At 39.4% G+C, this 21425-nt stretch overlaps 2 protein-coding genes across 2 annotated transcripts; one reads left to right on the top strand and one right to left on the bottom strand.

Moving 5' to 3' along the window:
- Nucleotides 1-2094: 2094 nt before the first annotated feature.
- On the top strand, nt 2095-9833 carry LOC115798628 (pleckstrin homology domain-containing family S member 1). The gene is made up of 17 exons (XM_030755537.1): nt 2095-2193; nt 2528-2559; nt 3060-3157; nt 3360-3478; nt 3635-3769; nt 4264-4339; nt 4445-4474; nt 4768-4836; nt 4945-5022; nt 5242-5297; nt 5396-5446; nt 5533-5664; nt 6636-6740; nt 7347-7424; nt 7661-7753; nt 8784-8919; nt 8996-9833. The coding sequence occupies exons 2-17, from the start codon at nt 2541-2543 to the stop codon at nt 9083-9085; spliced, it is 1365 nt and encodes a 454-aa protein (XP_030611397.1). The 5' UTR covers nt 2095-2193; nt 2528-2540; the 3' UTR covers nt 9086-9833.
- Nucleotides 9834-11150: 1317 nt separating this feature from the next.
- Nucleotides 11151-21186, bottom strand: dclre1a (DNA cross-link repair 1A (PSO2 homolog, S. cerevisiae)). Its single transcript, XM_030755102.1, has 9 exons — nt 20503-21186; nt 17942-19294; nt 17722-17855; nt 16239-16357; nt 15554-15697; nt 15236-15381; nt 14185-14339; nt 12801-12942; nt 11151-11684 (listed from the first exon to the last, which is right to left on the bottom strand). Exons 1-9 carry the CDS (start codon nt 20930-20932, stop codon nt 11518-11520), a joined length of 2790 nt encoding a protein of 929 aa, XP_030610962.1. The 5' UTR covers nt 20933-21186; the 3' UTR covers nt 11151-11517.
- Between the last annotated feature and the right edge of the window lie 239 nt (nt 21187-21425).

Raw genomic sequence — 21425 nt, 5'->3', positions numbered from 1 at the left:
CTGTATGCCTTCATAGGAACACAGATGTATTGTAGACATTTTGCATAATGTGTAAGATAATTGTATGTAGTAAAAACTGTGAGCATTTGTAAAATAGGGGGAAAAAATACATGCACAAAGACAAAAAATGGGGCAGGTGCTGGGTTGAAAGTGTTATCACATGAAATCCATCATGGTTCGCAATCCATCATGGTAGCTGTAGCTGGTTGGAAGCACCTCTTCCTAACAGGTGCACATGAAGCTGGTGTTACAGCTACCATGATGCAATGAAAAGGTAAACCTGGAACCACATGTACAGTGTTCTGAAAAGGTATCTGTTCCCTTCCAGATTTTTTTTTATATCTCTCGGCTGGAGGTGGCTGGGGAGAGGGAAACCTGGGCTTCTCTGCTTAGGCTCCTGCCCCTGCGACCCAGCCCTGGATAAGTGGAAGAGAATGGATGGATGGATGGATTTTATTATAAGACAAAGATAAACCTAGTAAATATAAAATACTTTTTTTAAAATGATGATTTCATTTATTAAAGGAGAAAAAAACTATTAAATTCAATTCTGGATTTAACAGGGAACCAATAAAGAAAAGTCAGTATGGGAGAAATATGGATTTTTCTTTGATCAACTGAAGGCTTTTTAGGACAACCTGATAGTAATGAATTATAATAGTCCAACCTAGAAGTAATAAATGCATAAGCCAGCTTTGCAGCATCACTCTGAGACTGGACGCTTCTAATTTAGGAGATAATGAATGATGGGAGTGATAGATATTTGTTTAATATGCACACTGAAGGACAAAATGACCCCAAGATTTCTTCACAGTGTTACTGGAGGCCGAGGTAATGCAATCTAAAAAAAAAAAAAAATCTGGTTAGATGCCATGTTTCTAAGATTTTAGGGCCAGGGACAACAGCCTCAGTTTTCTCTGAATTTAGAGGTAGGAAATTAGAGGTCATCCAGAACTTTGTGTCTTTAGAAGTAGAAGTAGAATGCCTTTATTGTCATTATACAGGATGTACAATTAGATTGTGTCTTTAAGACATTCCTGCAGTTTAACTAATTGATTTCTATCATCTGGCTTCCCGGATAAATATAGCTGGATATCCTCTGCATAGCAAAGTAAAATGTATGTGGAGTTTTCTAATATTATTGCCTAAAGGAAACATGTATAATGTAAAAAGTATAGGTCTGAGCACAGAACCCTGTGGAACTCCGTAACTTTAGTGTGTGTGAAGAAGAACTACAAAGCAAATGCTAGATTTTGACAGCTGAAGGATTTCCAGTTAGCAGATCCAAGGCTCCAATAGAGACAGGTCCACAGATTGATCCCTCCACAGGGTAATTTCTCTCTCTGTCAGTCAGGCAGTTCTTATAGAAGGAGCTAACCTCACTGTTTCCAGATTAACAGTCAGGTGTTAACTGAAGGTCTTCCTTCCTTTTACATAGCACACAGCAAACCCGATGATTTCCAGTAGGTGAGTTTATTAAACCCCAGTATGCAGGAATGCAGGATGGGAGCAGAGGTAGGACCTGCTTCTGAAACACAAGGTGTGGCTCAAACACACGCACACGCACACACACACACACACACACACACACACACACACACACACACACACACACATATCCATATCTTTCCTTAATCTCATGAACATATCTCTTAATCTTCTCACTTAGGAAATAGAGGTCTTTACAAGCCAACCCATAAATCATGTGATGCAAAAAAGATGCCATCAGTTAGTTCTTTTGTTGTTAGTTTGCAAATGTGAAGCTTTTTATTTTTTTCAAAGTAACAAGACCGTAGTCATCCAGACCCTACTCAGAAAATGTACTTTCATCCCACCTGTGTGCATTCACATTTGGCTTTGTTAATATGGTTTTAAATGATCTTTAAAGACTGATGGTAAGGTATGTGTCATCTTGCTGGTTAACTTAAACATTAACATTTTTTGGAGTGATTGCAATTTTAAGTAATCCATCTCTTTCTCTGTCTTTTTTTTTCCTAAAAAGGATTTTTTTTTTTTTTTAATGGCTCTTCTTCTTCTATGAAGAAGAAGAGTGCACTGAGACCTGGAAGGAAGGTTGATGCAAGGAACCAGAAATTCCAGTTCATTTTGTAATTTTCTGGTTAATGTGAGAGAAAACATCCTGCCTGCGTTCATTACTTGTCAGAGATAGCAAGGTGAACAGCTGCTTCACAGGTATGAATACTTCCTTAGTTCTAAACTTAATGTCGTAATTCATTTTTTTATGTCTTTGTGTAACTTAAGTTGTATTCAACAGTAAGTAAATGTTGTACTTTAATTAAGTTTATACTTTGAATTAATTGATTATTAACCAGTCGCTTTATTCACTTGCATGTTTACCTCCAGGGATTATCTCTCAGTGTTAAAATTCAACAGTGTTTTTTTCTTGATCTCAACTTTATCCTGTGCTTTCATGGAAGAAAAGCTTATTTTTAAAGCCTACAATGTGTCGTTTAAAAGGTTTTATATCTTTCAGAGAGTGACCCGTTGTCATGTTGTTTCTTTTAAGGTGTGGTGTCAAAATGAAGAGCCACAACTCAGGTAGTGTGTGAGTCCTGGAAATCTGATTGATGGTTTTTATGTTTGGTGATGGTATTTCCTGGTGTTTTTGGCAGTGCTTTCAGTGTATCAGAAAACCTGTTTTTACAGGTGAGCTCAAAACATTAATCTGACAAAGACCCAAATGTGCTGAAGTACCATGCTGACACGCTCATGAATAGTTGTTTTAGTCAATGAGTCATTATTTAGGGCTGCCTGCAGCTCAGGAGGTAGAGCAGGTCGTCTACTAGTTGGAAGGTTGGTGGTTTGATCCTTGGCTTCTCCAGCCTGCATGCCAAAGTATCCTTGGGCAAGACACTGAATTGATGCATTCATCAGAGGGTGAATGTGTGGGAATGGTTGATAGAAAGCACTTAGGCATAGAAAAAAGCTTATGTGCTTATGTAAATGAGGCATGATGTATAAAGGACTGAAATACAGGTTTCTGGTTGTAACTTTAAAGCAAAAGTTTGTTAAACAAGAGGCTTTTCTTTTGCCCTCAGGTGGAATGTCTGCATTTTATAAACCACCCAAAGAAGTGACAGAAGTAAGAGCTGGATACCTGCAGAAGTCTCCTCCCTTAAAACTACTGACAACAGAGGTGACATACTCTGCTCAGTGAGCCAATAATTTGCATGTATTTGAAGGTCTTTGTTTTGTGTGTGTGTGTGTGTGTGTGTGTGTGTGTGTGTGTGTGTGTGTGTGTGTGTGTGTGTGTGTGTGTGTGTGTGTGTGTGCGTGCGTGCGTGTGTGTGTGTGTGTGTTATTACAAATGTATTTTTCCCATCACATTTCTCTTGCAGAAATCATGGAAGAGGCGTTACTTCATCCTGTTCAAGCTTAGTGAGACAGAATATCAGCTCAAGTACTTCAGAAGTAAAGAAGAAAATGAAAAGCCGCTTGGGGAAATAAAATTGTCACAGTATGTTCTTGCATAGCACATTAAAAGGTCACCTTAAGCCATAAAGACCTTTGAGAATGTAAACCAGCATATCTTTCTCTCTTATTTTTTCTGGTGTATTTGTTCACTAGCCTGTGTGCACACTGAATTATCTAAAACATTCCATCCCGTCATCAGGATCTCAGAGTTGCATGTGAGCCCGCAGTTTCATTCGAAATGGAGCTGGATCCAGAAAAGCTTCAAGTCCTCCCCATCCTGTGTGCTCTTCATTAAGACTCCGGAACGAGAATACTTCCTTATCGGGGAGAACAGGTCAGTCAGCTGGGTTTATCAGGCTACATAAAGCTGAGAAGCAGAAGGGAATGGATGAATGGATGTCAGATTTCGTGCATTTCATGCACCGTGCTGTAAAAAGTCCACAGAGTACATAGTTGCACAGCTTTTTTTCCCTTCTTCTTCTTCTTTTATGGTTTTGCCCAAGCAGTGTATGCTATTGTGTTTATGGACTCTTGGTGTAACCAAGGCAACAGGCTTCCAAAGACACTTTCTCACCCCCCACCCCCCACCCCCAACAATTACTATTTTAGGGGATCTGTATAATCAAAAAAACATCATAATGCTGCTTTCCTGTTCAGTATTTTTATCATGTGGTGATGGTTTTGCTCAAACTAAATTGCCCCTTGTTACTAAATTGTTACTATTTCCACTCCCAGTTTGATTTTGGTGTTGAATTTTAAATTAAATCTGAGTAGTAATAATTTGTGGAGTCTAAAAAAGCCCCTCTTCTGCAACATGTGTTCTTCTAGTGAGGATGTGGATCACTGGCTCTCTGATCTGCTTGATGCAATGAAGAACTCGCCACGTAAATTGGGCTCTTCAGAGGTACAGTCATACATTCCTTCTTTATAATGTTTTGCAACATTTTTTAAAACAAATTACATATAATGTTTCCTTCCTGTGTCACTGTTTATCATCCTGCTCCTTTAGGAGCTCCCTAACGGGCAGGCAATAGTTGAGGTAAATATTCAAAATCTACTTCATGATATCAATGTTTATCTTAATAAGGACTGGAACAGCTTCACAACTAAAAAGTCCACCTATGGGCACTTATCCTATATACACAGTACCAGTCAGAATTTAAAAATAATTAACTCTCATTTGATATCAAACCCAGCTTCATGTATGCCCGGTTTGATAGTCAGTTGAAATTTCATAACCATTTTTCATATCCTTTCAGGATGATGCAAAAATAATCTCTCAAAAAAGTATAGGTGTTTGAATGTGTGCATGCATGTGTTTTTATTTGCCAGGCACCACTAAAAATACGGTCGCAGTCTGATCCATCCTCAAACAATTTGGAGATCACTGAAAAGCCTGAGGTGCAGCAACTTCGCTTTATCTTTTTGCAGTTAGTAAACAATATTATTTTGGGGTATTTGAGAATTGGACTTGACAGTATGCCTCTTTGCTTTGTGGCTGGCTAACAGGAGCAGGAGGATCCTAAAAGACGTGTATCTGAGCCTGTGCATCCAATCTATGAGATTCCAAGACCTATAACACAAAAGGTAAGGCTGCATTTTCACTCCTAATGTTTTGGGTTGATCAGTTATTTGTCTATGGAAGGTCAGAAAGAATACAGAAGGTCATGTTAGAGTTTTCCATAGTCCAAGTTTTGAATAATAGCACAAAACATGAAGGTAAACAGATTTATAGCACATATGACAAAGAATGAACCATTTCTTAAATTACTAAGACTTATAGTCACCCTTTAAAATTATACACAGGATGCAAATAGAGGTGAGCCAAGAAGTGGGCCACGACACAGTAGTGTGGACTCACTGTAAGTATTATTTTTTCCTTGTTTCCACAGACTTAAAAAAAAACTCTCTTCACTGACACTGAGGGCTACAGTATTTAAAGTTTTTTGTTCTCATTTAGATGTGTAACAGTGACCAACATTAAATTGAATGAAGAATCAGATCAGCCAGAGTAAGTTTTATATATATATATATATATATATATATGTAAATAATTGCTGATTGTTGCTGAAAATATGACTGTGCGGACGCTTCTAGGGACAAGGAAGTTGCAAAGGTTAACACCAGCACCACACTGCTGAGAACGGTCAATCAGGTCTTTGACAAAATGAAGACACAGGTGTCACCACTGTCCCCGTGTGCTGAGGAGACAGATGCTGCCGACAACAGGTAGATCTCACATAATTTGGGCTGTTTCCTGTTTTTGTTATTTTACTTTGTCTTTAGTATCAGTGCCCTGTAGCACTTCCTGACAAGTTCTGTCAGCGCCCTACATACCAAAACAGCTCAGTAATCACAGGTGACTGTGGCGCCACTGGCACAAGCACCTTGAAAACATGCAGACTTATTTTTAGTTTGCCAGAACTATTTACACTCCGGGAAGAGTCAAGAATTGCTCAAGAAAGGCAGCATTTCAGAGCCAGTTTAGCAACTGACAGGCTTGAATACATGAAACATATCGTCTCATCTAGTGAAAGAAGTCTCAACTCTTACCCTGCCTCTACATTGCACTGATTTATTTACAGTTAAGCTATGAACACATGTTGTGACACCACTTATTTAAAAGAAAAACTTGCAAAAGCTAAACACAATTCATATATCTACTAGATCTGGCGGAACGGTTAAGCATCATCTATGTTATCTGTAGGTAAATACAAATGCACTTTTTACTTATGCAAACTGTCTACTGTCGAGGCCTGTTACAAATTACAAAATTTTATTTTTTAAGGTAATGTGCCACCTGGCTTACTTTCATACTATTTTTTTTTTTAATATAAAAACATTGTGAAAAGGTCAACTGACGTCGCTCGCCTGGTAGAGAGTGTGCGCCCTGTAGCAATGCTGCATGCTTTCTGCAGAAGAAAGGGTTCGCTTTCATTCCTGTACTGCAAATCACTACCCCTTAAGTGTGGAAATCTACTTTGTATTCAGAATTTGTGTTTCTTCTGCAGAGCAGGCTTTTACCAATCAGTTTGACCTTCCTGTTCACCGAGACAGTCGTGCTGATTGCCAGAACAACAGATTGGTGTTTCTTGCCTATTCCAGTTTTTCTACCATCATCTTCTGCTGCTCACCAAAGTGTATGCAGATGTACTACACATGTACTAATATCTGATGTTTTAATCTCCCCTGCTACACAGTAAACGGTGGTCAACAGATTCCAGCAGCAGCAGCTCTACTGACCATGGTGCCCCATCTCCTGAGGAGATACTGGACACACCAGAAAAACAAGACTCCAATGAGAGGTGAAAATCATGGTGAAAGCTATTGTAAATTCAGTTTTATTATAAACACAGTGTACCAAAGATAGGTAATAACCTGTATGGGGGATAAGAATAAAGCACAATTCCTCTCATTACGCAGTTGCTTTTCTTGTAACACGTGCAAGGTGACAATTCAAAACCCAGCTTTAGCATTGTCATAAAAAAAAAAATCAGTTTTGTCATCTTTACAAGAATAATAATAACCAGATTTAATAAAGTAATGTAGCCTGAAATGAATGTTGGCATCACTGCTGACATGTTGCTAGACTGGCTGGAGTGGTTTCTGGAGGTTTCTACAAAGAGACAGTGTCAATTGAGAGCAGTCTTCCAAAGTAAAACACAAATAACTCATAGAACTTTTACCTAAGAATTTAATGATATGCATAAAGAAAATGTAATGTTAGCTTTTTCTTTGGTTTTTTTTTTGTTTTTTTTCTTTTTCTTTTATTTAAAAGTTTTACCTTTCATTGTTGTCTTTTAGGTCTCCTTGTCTGTATGTGTGTGTCCCATGTCTCTCTATTTCTCTTTTCGGTATGAGATATAAGACTTTCAAATCAAACTTTTGTTCTCTTTTAATTTTCTTTCAAGTATTGACAGAGACACCGAGAAGAAAGAGAAAAGTCTGAGAAGAAAGATCACACTAACAGAAGTAAATGGAAAAGAAAGGTATAATTTTAATACTAAAGTCTGAAAGATCACATTGTTTGGACTGATTTGATCTAGAACTATAAAAATCTGTCAGAACAGTATATTTTTATTGGAATTCTATGACTTTAGGAAAATTGTTTTGCTGTATATTCAGTTTATACACTACAAATACACAATTTTACCAATTGTTTCAATAGCATTCAAAAAGAGATACCATTAACAAAAGTTTTGTTGTCTTTTGTTTTTCTTTCAAGTGCTGATCACACCACAGAAGAGAGGGATATTGTAGTGAACCAAATGGACCTTAAAAAACACCTGAGCCTAACAGAGGTGGATGGGAAGCCCAGGTATGTTTATCAAAAATCAGGAAATTCTCAGATATTCATGTGAAATTTACTTTTGTCTGTTGTCCAGGTTTGGTTTAATCCAATATATATGGCTGGCAAAGCTGGCCACACTTGGGCTGTTTGTCCTTATTTGCTCTTTTACTTGACAAGGCTTAATGCTATTCATTCATGGCATTCAATTGGATTGTGGGAGGGATTTCTGCTGTTTGACTTTATTTGTTTAACTTCACAAAACCCAATTGTTAAATGTGAAAAATAGGCTTATGTTAGAAAGCACACCATTCATTACAATTAGGAAAAAAGCCCTGAGTGCACCCCGTGATTCAGTAGCTTGGAGAGCCACTTTTAGCAGCTGTAACCTGTAACTGCTTTGGCCCACTCTTCTTTACAACATTGCTGCAGTTCATTGATGTTTGCAGGCATTTGTTTCTGCACAGTTGTCTTAAGGTCCCACCACAGCACTTCAATGTGGGCCAGTGCAACACCTTGACTCATTTCATTTTCAGTCATTCTGTTGTAGATTTGCTGATGTTCTTTGGACCACTGTCCTATTACATGACCAGATTTCAGCCAAGCTTTAGCCGTTGAATGTCATGCAACATTTGACAACTTTAGCATTAGCTGATGAAAGCTAAACGTGGCCTCACATTTGACTCTAGAATACTGTGGTACAGAGAGAAGTTTATGGTCAACTATGGCTGCAGTAGGCCCAGGTCCTGTGGCTGCAAAACAAATCCAAACCATCACCCCACCACCACCAGGCTCTCACTTCACGAGAGGAGAGGAGGCTTTCTCTTGGCAACCCTTCCAAACCACCCATATTTATTCAGTCCTTTTTGAAATGCATTCTCATGAACTTTAACATTTATCAGGCTAACTGAGGCCTGTAGACTTTGGAGTGAATTTGCTGTCATTTTTCGCATGACTGCATATTGTACGACCTGCATAATCTTTATTATACCAAACTGGAGAACCAGGAGTACAGGGTGCATTTAAAAACAGGACCTCTCTTTGTGTATGTGTGTCGCAGAGTGTCCGCGTGGACGGGACATCCACAGACCGTGTGCGTGTTCCACAAAGACGACCTGATCCTGGCAGTTAATGACTTGCATATCAGCGGTGTGGAGGAGTTCAACATGTTTATCAGCAAGTCACTCAAGAATGAGGTATGCGCATTACTTGCACATACACACTAACAGATGATCCATGATATAGCTCTGTAAACTGTAAATCTCCTTTTAGGTGAAAGTCACCATCCTGCATCACCTCGGAAACCAGCCTCTGCACCTGCCAAACTCCGCCTGCACTGACGGAGTGCACAATGCTGATTAGAGATGAGAAATTTACTCCTTCTACGTCTGCATGTGTTTAAATGGCCTGTGCTATGTGCTGACCACTTTAGACAGCTGACAGTATTTTCTTTTCCTTTTTGATTATCTGTTACCAGTTTACTCAACTTAAAAAACTTCAAGGAACTTAAAATGAAGGATGAAAAAAAAAATGGTTTTGCAACTTGTATAAACCGTGCTATACATTATTTGTGATGAGGTAGGTGTGATTTTCTTTTTGGCAAATACTCAGTGAGGTGCTTATTGTATTAACTGTAGATAAGAGGCGTGTTCTCAAAAGTTGCCACAGAAGGAAACAAAAGATATTTCGCAGAAAACTTCCTCATACCACATGCATGGCTTTGCCATGTTATTCTCATAACTCCCTGATTGACGTCAGTGTTCTTAAGATACTAAATTGGGCATGAAGTGTTGTGAAGAAATGGTGTAAATATTTACATGACAATTATATTTAGCTTACTCAAATGTCTTTAGGTACTTTTTCTTATGTAATGTACTTAAACCCCATTTTATTGGCAAGATCACCAGAAGAATCAGCCACCTGGTTTAACATGAAAATTGCAGTTGGAGGTTTCTTGCCATCACCAAGAAACACTGATAAATTTTCTGATTGCCTTGTATTTACTTGTGTATTTGTAGGTCAAGGCCAGTGAATGAGAGCAGCTTAAGAACATATTTAAGTATCTTGGCTATGTATATCTGCAATAATTAAATGATTACATAAATAAAAGGCTGGCATACATTCAGATTTTCTTTTTTTTTTTTTTTCCTGAAGGACGCTCTGACAGTAATTTCAAGTAAGTGGGAGATGAACAATAAAGATCTCATTAGGCCATGTCGTCAACACCTTGGGGAAAATCAATATGCAGACAGAACGGTGCTGCACCTCAGGCTGTTTCACCCATTTTTGCTCATTTGAAACAGAAATGGTGATTTTGAGGGCACTTTGCTGAAAATGTAGTTTTAGTATGATGTAGGAAGATGATTTTAATCTTTATTGCACTGTGCAGAATGACCAGTACTGTTCCATCATCAAATAGACGCCATCTGCAAGGCCTGTTCCTTTAAACTGCTGCAAACCAGTTTGGCCAGTTTTTATTTATTTTTAGTTAATCTAGGTTGAATCTAGTGAATCTAGGTTGTATTGGGATTCAGTTTATTTTAATTATGTATACTTGCCAGTCACATCATCAGGTACACCTTGCTAGTACACTGTTGGACCACCTTTTGCCTTCAGAATTGTGTAATTCTTTGTGGCACAGATTTAACAAAGTACTTTGAAACATTCCACAGAGATTTTTCTCCATGTCAGCGTGACAGCGTCACTGTTGCTGCAGATTTATTGGCTGCATATAGAGACATACAGTGCTGCGGTGGTTATCGCCTACTTTTACAGGTGGCTAATGTAACAACAGGCAATAGACGAGAAGTGTAATAACCTATATACTGTAATATACAGAGTTTTCCAGTCAACCTTTTCTTTTGCCAAAAAAAGACATAAGTGGTTAAAAGCTGTAAGCTATGGTTTGCATTAATATTCCAAGCAGCTCTTGTAAGTGCTTTTATGCAGTGATATGGAAACCAAATTTCTAGATTAAAGTTGTATGAATAAATTGCACCCTGCAGTGTACAGCATGGTGTGCTCCACATGATGGAATCTACAAGAATATAGGTTTCATTAGTCCCTCCCAGCTTCTGATGCTGAAAACACATACACATGCAAACACCTTAGCATACAGTATGATACAACAGATTGGTTTAACTTTTTTTTGGGGGGGGGGGGGGGGGTGTCAGATAGCCATCTCTGTACTGTATGTCTGCTGACCCAGAGATAAAATCTGACAAGACTTCAAAATAAGTTTCACATTTTCAAAGCCCAGCACTAAACTGGCACAAGTACTCCAAGCAGTTCTTCTGGGTGCTTTTAATGCAGATACTGAATGATGGTAATAAAATGGTACATATGTTTTTAAAAATATAAACATAAGTTGTATTGTTGCAAAACAGTGAAAACAAGTGAATGCATTAATTTAAAAACATTTATTCCTTCAGCATAAAACACTGATCATACTGTACATCAAAATTAAAAAAGTGCAGTTTCAGAAAAGCACCTGCAGTAGGTCAAATGAATGACTTGGAAAACCATATATGTGGATGACTCTGGTCCTACTGCAAATACACCATGAATGATGTCACGATCATATAAAAAACAGCTTCCAGAGTTAAATTCAGGTCTTGTATTGATACCATTTAAATATAAATGTGATGAAAAGTAATCAACCAAATAGCGTTAAAATATTTTTGTTCCCACTGTCCATACACCACTTCACAGTGTTTTCATATTACTTGGCTTCTCTCTCACCACCAGCAGGGAGCAAATTGATCACTGAGACCAGCTGTAAACTGGACAATAAATTACCATTTATTCTTCGTTTCCGTGAGCCACTCACTGAAACACTTCTCCATAGCCCTCCTGTTGGCCCAGCTGCCATTGTTGACGGTAGGAATGATCTTGAGGGGCTGGAGCCACTGGACAAACCGCTTTAACTCAAGAAAGCTGCTGTGCTCGCTATAGGGGATACCTGTCAGAGATACAGATGGGTTGATATCATCATGAACCCTTTAGCAGCTCTTTAAAAAGCAATCAGGAAGTCCATCAGGCAAGTAAAAGGGCAATGTTTTGAAAGAGCAACCAGATGCTCGATGAATTTATCCACAGGCTCAGACTGTTTCCCTGTAAGGGCCAAGGCAAAATTATTCAGTTTTATTATTTCATGTACAAAAAAAAAAAAATAGTTTGGATCTGATGTAGACAGCAGATGCCTCTTGTTTATTCACACTTGAGCCCTCCACAAATTTTATGTGCTCCTCTGCTTTAAACAGATCTAGAAGAAAAAAAGCCTATTCAAAAGATACAGCCAGTCCATTCCACATGCAGAGAACATTTGCAGCAAATGGTGGCATATGGCAGGGAAGAGCAAGTAGGAGGAGATAAACACAAGGCAGAGAGAGAGGGAGAGTGCAAATTGGCTTCCGCCTGAGTGACACACAAACTGCTGAGAAGGAAGAAAATATATGTGAGTGTGCACCCCAGAAACCTCTAGCTGGTGATTGGAGGTTACGAGCCAGATGGCTGATCCTTCTGACGGATCTATTGAAAACATGAAGCGGGGGTTAGGAGATGAAAAAAAAAAAAAAAAAAAAGGCTAAATCTGTAATTGACAAATCAAGTCATGACCCAAATTTAGAACTGGGGTTTAATGCCAGACTAGGCTGTGCTGTCCACAGAGGAGATACAAGAACCAGCATTGAACTTATGTATTCTATTGTCACTAAGCCAAAGCAGGCTAAAACTAAGCCCTGGTCTATTGTGACTCTCTAACACTCCTTTGCTGACTTTACCAAAAGAGGGTGCTGTAGGCTATATTCAACAATGTAAACATTCAAACTTTGGCAAAGAAAATGCTGCTTTTTTTTTTTTTTTTTAAGCATTTAGTATTAGAGCATGTGTCAAAATGACAAAAGCATTTAGACTAAGTTCTTTGTCTGGCCATTAAGACAGCTCCTGTAACCCTGAGGAAGACTTTCAAATACAGTACAGTAGTAGCTTTCAGAGTAATGCAATTTTGTAATGATCTGTTAACACTCCTTTATATAGAGCTCAAAAATTGTCAAGAACAGAAAGACTTTGTGCGTACCGTAGATGGAGATGTTGCCACTTATCTGAGGCTGAATGTCTTCTACTGAGTCTACCTGCTGACTGAAGGTCCAGCCAGTAGGCTTGAAGGCCACCAGCTGATCATACTGCTGAGAAAAGCGTGCCAGGTGATCCTGCAGTTTCTGGAAAGATGAGGGAAGTAGGATTCTTCTTTAAGGAGCTGCACTGTGAGCGTTTTTCATGCCTCAGAATGGGTGTAGTGGAGTAAGAACTATATACAACTTTACATGTAAAAGGCTGTGTTAACTCATCTGTGAGAAATTAATGCATTCCCTTGTCATTCCTGGCCATTTCACTTTCAACAAAAGTGTGCATTATGCTCAACCACTTGTAACCCAAACAAACATTTCTAAAAATAATTTATTACAGTTGCTTATTTATACAAGCCTGGTTGTGCTCTGAAAATGCAACACAATACTCTGCCCACATGAGGCCGGCATTGTTGTGCGTCATGAGGAACCAGGACCCACTGCACTGTAGGATCTGACACTGGGTCCAAGGATTTCATCCTGATACCTAACAGCCGTCGGGGTACTGCTGCCTAGCCTGTAGAGTTCTGTGTGTCCCTCCATGGATATGCTGTCTGTTTCTGATTGTTTGGTCAGAGACATTCACACCAGTGGCCTGCTGGAGGTTATTTTGTAGCTCTGGCAGTGCTCATCCTGTTCCTCCTTGCACAAAGGAGCAGACGCTGGTCCTGCTGATGGGTTAAGGACCTTCTACGGCCCTGTTCAGCTCTCCTGGAATCCCTGTCTCCTGGAATCTCCTCCAGACTTGAGACTATGCTGGGAGACAGTAAATATTCTGGCAATGGCACGTATTGATGTGCCATCCTGGAGGAGTTTGACTACCTGTGAAACCTCTGTAGGTTCCATGTATCACCTCATTCTACCAGTAGTGACACAGACCCTAGCCAAATACAAAACTAGTGATAAAGCAGTCAGAAAAGGAAGGAAGGAAAAATGTCAGTGGCCTCCACCTTAAACCAAACCACCTGTTTTGTGGGTTGTCTCATTGTTGCTCCTCTAATGCACCTGTTAGTTTCATTATGACCAAAACAGCTGGAGCTGATTAACAACTGCCTCTGCTACTCAAGTGACTAGATCAATACCCTATAAGTTTAACTGACTTGATCCTATACTTTTATTAAAAAGTGTTCCTTTAAATGTTTTTGAGCAGTACATTTAAACACTTGTTTACAGTTGGACTTAATCTAAATCACTATTGCCTCACATGCCATTAGCAAAACTGAGGATTCTAAATCTGTGCTTTGTTTTCTAAAGATGGCCCTAAAATATGAACCTGAAGTAATAAGTATTCTGAGATGTCAGGAAAATAAGTTAGTTTATGAAAAATGCACCTACATTGAAGGAGAGCTGCATCATGGGCAGCACGTGGACCTGGGCTGCCTTCCAGTTGGTGGTTAGACGCGCTTTGATTTGCTCCGACTCCAGACAGCACATGGTGTTGTACTTGTCTCTAGAGAGGCACACTTTAGATCCCAGAACCTCTGCCAGTGCTACAAATGAAGCAGAACGAGGCCTGCGTGAGAATCAGAACTGCAGGAAAACAGTGGATTTTAGTTTCACCAGCCTCTTTTAAAAAAAAAAAAAAAAAAAAGAAGAGAGAAGAAGAAAAACTGTTGAATGACTAAATATGACATTCCCTACCCTGTAAAGTGTTTGCTCCAAGGGTACAAAATGCTTTTGTGGAATAATAAAAAAAACATTTTTTTTAATTAAATAAAAAAAAAAAAAAAAAAAAAAAAAGGATGAGTACAGTACTACAGTTAAATAAATTAGCTGCCTTTTTTCTCCCTCTACTTCATGCAGAGCTTGTTGAAGCAGCTGTGATTAAAGAATGAATGCATGCAGTTTCCCTTCTGTCAGTTCAACAGTGGTCCAAACTATCATCCATGTAGTTTGTCTCCATTTGAGAACAATGCATAATGAGGGGCTCCTTTTGAAAAAAGTGCCACTCCCATTTCAATATAGAAGTAATATCAAACAAACTTCTAATAGAATAGGTCAGCCAAAGGGGGGGGGGGGGGGGGGGGGGTGGGGGTAATCCTACTATTAGGTTTACAAAATATTTTACTTTGTGTATTCCCAGAATTAAAATGCACAGTACTTTATAACACAGCTAAGTGTGCAAACCAATCCCCAAATTCATTTTGACTATAGCTACAGTTATTGAAAGCTGAATAGGAAACTATAAATGCATTTTTTGGTTTTATATATTTATTTGGGTCTGCCATGTTTTAGATACACAGATTTCCAATTATGCTAGCTGAATTCCTGATTTTTAATGTAGTAAATAAGCCTTGATGTTGATCCATTTACAAAAAGTGCTATGAGTTATTTGAAGCAAAATATCAAAAAAAGTGTGACCATCAACTCTCCTCCAAACACATACCCAAAAAGACCTTCTCTTTGCCCACTGAGTAGGATCCACACACCACAAGCGTACGTGGGTTGAGTGTCACCAATTCAAATGCAGTGCTGGCTGCAAAGTTGATGACCTCCTGCTGTCTGGGGAAGGTGTACTCAGGGCTGCAGTAGCTAGAGAGATACAAGAGGTTACACTGAAGATCTGAGTTTCACTGCTTGAGTTGTGCTCAGTTTACCAAAGTTATAGAGAAACCTTAAGTGACCGAGAAAGAAAGCATTTGTCTTTACTAAGAATTGCTATTTACAGCAACAACTGAAGATGATGGTAATGAGGGGTACCTACGTGGTGTCTAAGTAGAGTGTCTGCACCCTGGAGCTAAGTAGCTCGGGGTAGGTCTCCATTGAGGGGTCAGCTCTGAAGTCTCCAGTGTGGAGGACTGTCTGTCCATCTGGCAGGAAGAACAGCAGCATGGCAGCACCCGGACAACTGAAAGGATAGAAATGGCCAGAGGAGAGAAGTTTTAACTAAATGTAGGAAAACCTGAAGAAACTTTTCAATGTGAGAAATCAGTATATGTAACTCTTCAGGGGAAATTATTACGAGAATTTTTTTGGAGTTATTAAGTAGAAACTGGGCAGCACAACTGTACACAATCAGTTCTAAATTCAAAAGGATACAGATTACTGCATGTTTTCATAGTCTGCCATTAGTGGTGCATACATAATAAGTGACTCATTGTGTCCCTCTCCTCTGCAGACAATGTTTTCAGTGCGATTTCTCTATCTTTATGAAGATCATAAGGGAAAAAAAAATACTATGTCAAATTTTTATGGAAGCTGGTGGAGAGGCAGCACATTAGCAAAAGAAGAACCCATTAACTTCTGGTGCAGATCTAAAACAGTATTTGAATTTGCAAGATAAAATGTTGGCCTTTCAAATTTCCATCTAATAACGAGCCATCAAACAGCTGAATCTGATTAATGTGAAATCAGTAGTCTCATCCCTGCTGATGTCATAGATGACTCACTGGTTCGCGTCTAGGAGAATGACCCGGACTCCCTCCACAGTGACCTCGGTGTTCATGGGGAGGATGTGGACGTACTGCTCCTCCACCCTCAGTTTGCTCTTCACCAGATTGCCTGTAATCTAATCAGGAGACGCAGCTGAGAGAAAAATCTTTGCAGTTTACAGTGATGATTATGTTTTCAACAATCTCAGATATTCATGTAACTGTCCGCAGAGTAATTCACCCCCACCCATTGCCTTGAAATCTTGTTTACAAAACCAACTTAGGAAATTTCCCTCAATGATTATGATCAAACTTTCTGGGCTATGATCCACCTGGCACCCATGCTGAAAGTTTGACCTACCAAATGAAGTCCCAATAAGTACTTCAGTCTGTTTTTAGCTTAATCCCTAGAAAACACACACTCCACTGTGATAAATCTGATTCATTTGATGGAAAAACTCCCCAAATTTTTAGTCTCTTGACTTATATTATTTCAAGTTTATAAATATCTCAGTAAGACAAACACAAGATTAGCAATACCTGAGTTTATATATTGTTAAGCCATATCTGTTTTAACCTAAAATAAGCAACAAAGTCCAAACTAAACATACTTATTCTTATTTAGCTGCAAACTTCTGTTTATTTAGATAATTCTTTACATTTAATACACCTTGATTGGTGTAGCATTCGCACAGTGACAACAAAGGGAACTACAACAAACAACTGGGGCTTAGATAAATTAATTTTACCTCACATCAAATGTTGTATCACTGTGTCCAAAAAAAACAAAAAACACAAAGGTCTTTGAATTTTAATTGACTCAGCTGTGATCAGAGCCATTTGAATATTGGTATTCAAAGCTGCCAAATGCAAGCCGCTTTTTCCATTAATGTGAGTCAAAGCAGTGCAGAGAGATAACAAATGGATCAAATACTTCCATAAATTCTGTAGAAGTGAGGAAGCTTTTTTAATGAGTTTAATAAATAGGATTTCTCAGAGGGGAAGGGGGGGGGGGGGGCGATTCAAATAAGTGAATCACTTCCATAAACAGGAAGGAATACATAAACTGACAAAATTGTGTTGGATAAAGTTTCAACAGTGGACTCAAATCAGGGAAAGCAGCCATCACCCTGACTGTTCTGTATCATAGAAAAAATGGCCCAAAATAATCCACTCTCTTATGCAAAGCAATTCATAAAAGACATCACATACTACAGTACCTGCTCCCTACTTCAAAACACAGCTGTGCAACCCAACATGTGGCTAAAACATGCACAACATAAGATTTGTTTTTGGTGCCATAAGCACTAATATTATATAAGAAAAGCAAACAGATCTACACCTAATATTTTCAAACCTCTTAAACAATGAGGGCAAAGAGAAAACATGTAAATTTGATTTAAGGGTGAACTGACCCCCCGGCATTTGCCAATCCAGTACCAAAAAATTTAAAATAAGCAAGTTATTCTAAATATTATACAACAGCTACAGCTTGACTTACTCTGTTGCAGTAGATGGGAAGAGTGGAAGTCTTGGTCAAGCCTCCGTAGTGGTCTGAGTGGAAGTGTGTTAGGAAGTAGGCAGTGATGCCCTCTATCTCCCCATATCTAAAGGCATCAATGGCGAACTTTGTGCCTGAAGAAAATTTTTAGATAATTACAAAAAACATAATTAACCTTTAAATTTATATAGAAACAAGAAATATATATTCACTCACTAACCTGGAATTTTCTTGTAGAATGGACAACGTGGCAGCTCTACTTCTCCATCAGCATTGCCTCTGTTCCATCTTCTTCTCCTAAATCTGGTCCCACCTCTCTCAGCTTCTCCCTGCACTAAACTGTCAACAGTTTCTGTTGCCTGTGTCATATCTGCTGCTGTGTCCACTTTATTTTTTCTCTGCCTGTCTTTTCTCTGTCTTCTCTGACCTGAGCTCTTCCCAGCTGTTGAAATGGAGGCAGTGTTGAGGTCATTTGGTCCACTCTCAGCCTCTTTCTTCTTTTCCTTCAGTGGTGTGAGGCCAAAAAACACCCCAATGTCAGTTTGTTTGAGACCAGAGACCTGACCGGCTTTGCTCTGACCCTTCTGAGGGGGCATGGTTTGAGATCTTTGGACAATGGAGCTAGGAGATGAAGGCACTTGAAGAGAAGATCTTTGCTCTGTTTGAATACGACCGTCGTTTAAGTTTTGGGGGTGCGAGTTATCTGAGCTCAGAAGAGTGTCTCTCAGGCGCTCTAAAACAATACTCTGTGGGGACTGAATACTAGGCTTACTGATTTCAGGAGCTTCTTTTCCACCTGTGGAAGCAGCTCTGTTTGTAGCAACTGTAGCAGCAGCTAACTGATTAGTGGGTGCTAATGAGGAAACTGAACCCAGCTGGGTGTTTGTGGAAGACGGGTTGTTTCCTGGCACATTACTGCCTTCTGAATTACTGTTTATAAATTCAGTGAGGAGCTCATCTTCACTCGAGAAGCTGTCACTGAACAGCGTCATCGAGTCTTCATCCTCGTTTTGGATTGCATCATTGCTAAAAAGAGCTTTTCTACATTCATTGACTTCAGTCTCTGTGGGGAACTCAGAGAGAGGAGAGAAGGATATCATGTCATCATTTTCAGAAGAATCTTTACTTTTGCATAAATCTTCACTAGCCTGCTCTCCACTGTCTTCCTTGTCAGGAATGGATAAATCCTCTTTAAAACTTTCTTGGGAAGCAGTGATGGAGTTTTGGCTTTTAGTAGACGACGACCAGCCTTTCTTTTTCTTAAAATCCTCTGGGCCAGGAGAACGCAGGAGCAGAAGGCCATTTGTACGCTTAGACTGAGGTGTTCCATTGTGATGTTGATGAGGCGATGCTGATAAGGCAGAAGGAGTGAGAGCACTTTCCTGTGAAGTCTCTAAAATAGACCCCTCATTTTTGATCAGTCCTGGAAAGGAACTGCAGCTGGCCTCAGCCTGCTGGGACAGACTGAGGAGGGCTGTGTCGCTGTTGGCTCGACTGTGGGCCAGAAGAGTGTGGTTGAATTTCTTGTAATGGTTTGGAATGGTGGAGGAGCACTGAAGGCCATCTGGACATTCTGTATGAACAGATAAAACACATTACACTTGTTAGAGCAGGGTAACAAAAGGATAATATTTAACACTTTAGCAACAAGGGCATTCAAAATTTGTTCATTTTATTTTTCAGGAAACATGTGATATATTAATGTATCACATCAGCCTGCTGTTCAGGATAAACATAGTCAAGCTCAGTCGACAGACTGCTACGCTGTCAGTGCACATTTCTTTTAATCGTTTGAGTTGAGTTGTTAGGCTACATAAATGCTTTCATGTCATAAACAATGAGAATCACAAGTATGTGATAAACAGAACATGAAGGATGCCATCACACTGCATAATGGGAAATGAAGGGCCTGGTGTTACAGGAGACTGGCTGTGAACTGTTCGTCATGATATTTCAAACTTTTTTACATTTGTTTTGATCATTTTTAAACTCTCTTGCAGTGCCAGACTGATAAGAGTCAGTGTAGACTGATATAACCTGTATCAGCTGACAGTGTAGTCAGCGCTATATTCAACATCCTTTGTCCAGTATATCCACAATCCCTCCTCTGCACATGTCCAAACATCCTTGTCTCTCTGATGTACTCATTTCTAACCTTGTCCAAAACCTTAGCATCAACTCTTCTTCAACTCTGTCATCTCCAGCTTAGCCTCCTGTCTTTTTATCAATGCCATCATCTCCAATCCATACAACACAGCAGGTCTCACTACCATCTAAATGCAAGACTGAGATGGTTTGGACATGTGCAGAGGAAGTATAGTGGATGTACTGGACAAAAGATGGTGAAGATGAAGCTGCCAGGGAGGAAGAAAAGAGGAAGACCACAGAGTATGTAGTGAAGGAGGACATGCAGAGGGCTGGTGTAAAGAGGGTGAGATGGAGGAAGATGATCTGCTGTGGCAACCCCTAAAAAGAGCGGCTGAAAGAAGAAGCGTGTGTATGTGCATATTGATTTAAAAAAAAAAAAAGTCTTACCCTCTAAAAATCTGTATGGGCATTGGTCTCTTGTTAGTCACAAAACTCAGTAATGGTAAAATATGAAACCACTGGACTATCACACAATTATTGTTTTTTAGATATTCTTTGCACATTATTATCCCTTTTGTTATTTCTCTCACTATGGACCTGAAAAGCTGCTGTACATGTCATTACGTTTATCTAAAGCTGTGATCTGGTATCAAATATAATATTATGATGAATGATGAGCATGGATGCCTGTACCTTCGCATGTATCTCTGGGGGCGTCAAGACACTCAGCCACGTGCCATCTGTGGGACTGTACAACCAAAATAAAGAATGGCATCTGACAGATGGGACAGAAGTCTTCAGAGGATGGGCCCACAGCTGCAACGCTGTCACTCTGATTTGCTTCTCTTGTAGGAGATATGTTTGAGGTTAACTCCTGTGCACCTAAGCTGTTATAACCGTCTGTTTTACCAGCTGTAGCACTGTCTCCACTTTCTGCTGCTTTGGCTTTTGTATTCCTGTCTTGTGGCTTGAGTGAGAGAGAAGATACGTCCTTTTTGGAGGATTTCCTGAGCGTGCATCTTCTTTTAGTGGCGGCGGTTTCAGGCGGTGGTTCACGTCTCTTCTTCTTCTTCCCAAGAGGTTTATAGTCCCAGATGTCATTTTCATTTTCTTTCTGTGACATTTGGAGCAAAAATAAAGCGTAACTTGCCCCGACGCTACCTCGAAACCCTCGTTATTACAGAAGGGCTAATGTTTGGTAACATCCCGCGATAACGATTTAAATCACAGCAAATTAATGACTATTGGTAGTTTCCTTAATATACTGCAGGTTTTTGATACTGGAAAACCGTTTCTCCTAATTATTTAACAACTACGTGGAGTAAATGTCCTACACACACCGTTTACTAACAGATGAGCAGCCGGACTTAACCGCCACTGTGCTGCAATGAATGTAGTAAAAATAACTAGACAGGGACAACAACACTTTCTACACATTTTTAAATGATTAAATTGCCTAACTGTTTGAGCTGAAGGCTGCAAAAAAAATAAAAAGCCTTTTTAAGCAGTTAATAAAGTCTCAGGAAATAGCTTAAACTCTTTTAAACCCCTTATGGTGGATAATATTTTTCGCCGTGGTGTCGAAATCAGCGGTATGAATCTTACTCGCTGCTTTA

The sequence above is a fragment of the Archocentrus centrarchus genome, chromosome 19 (genome assembly GCF_007364275.1).
Source record: "Archocentrus centrarchus isolate MPI-CPG fArcCen1 chromosome 19, fArcCen1, whole genome shotgun sequence".
NCBI lineage: Eukaryota > Metazoa > Chordata > Actinopteri > Cichliformes > Cichlidae > Archocentrus > Archocentrus centrarchus.
This window is presented reverse-complemented; position numbering and strand designations above follow the sequence as displayed.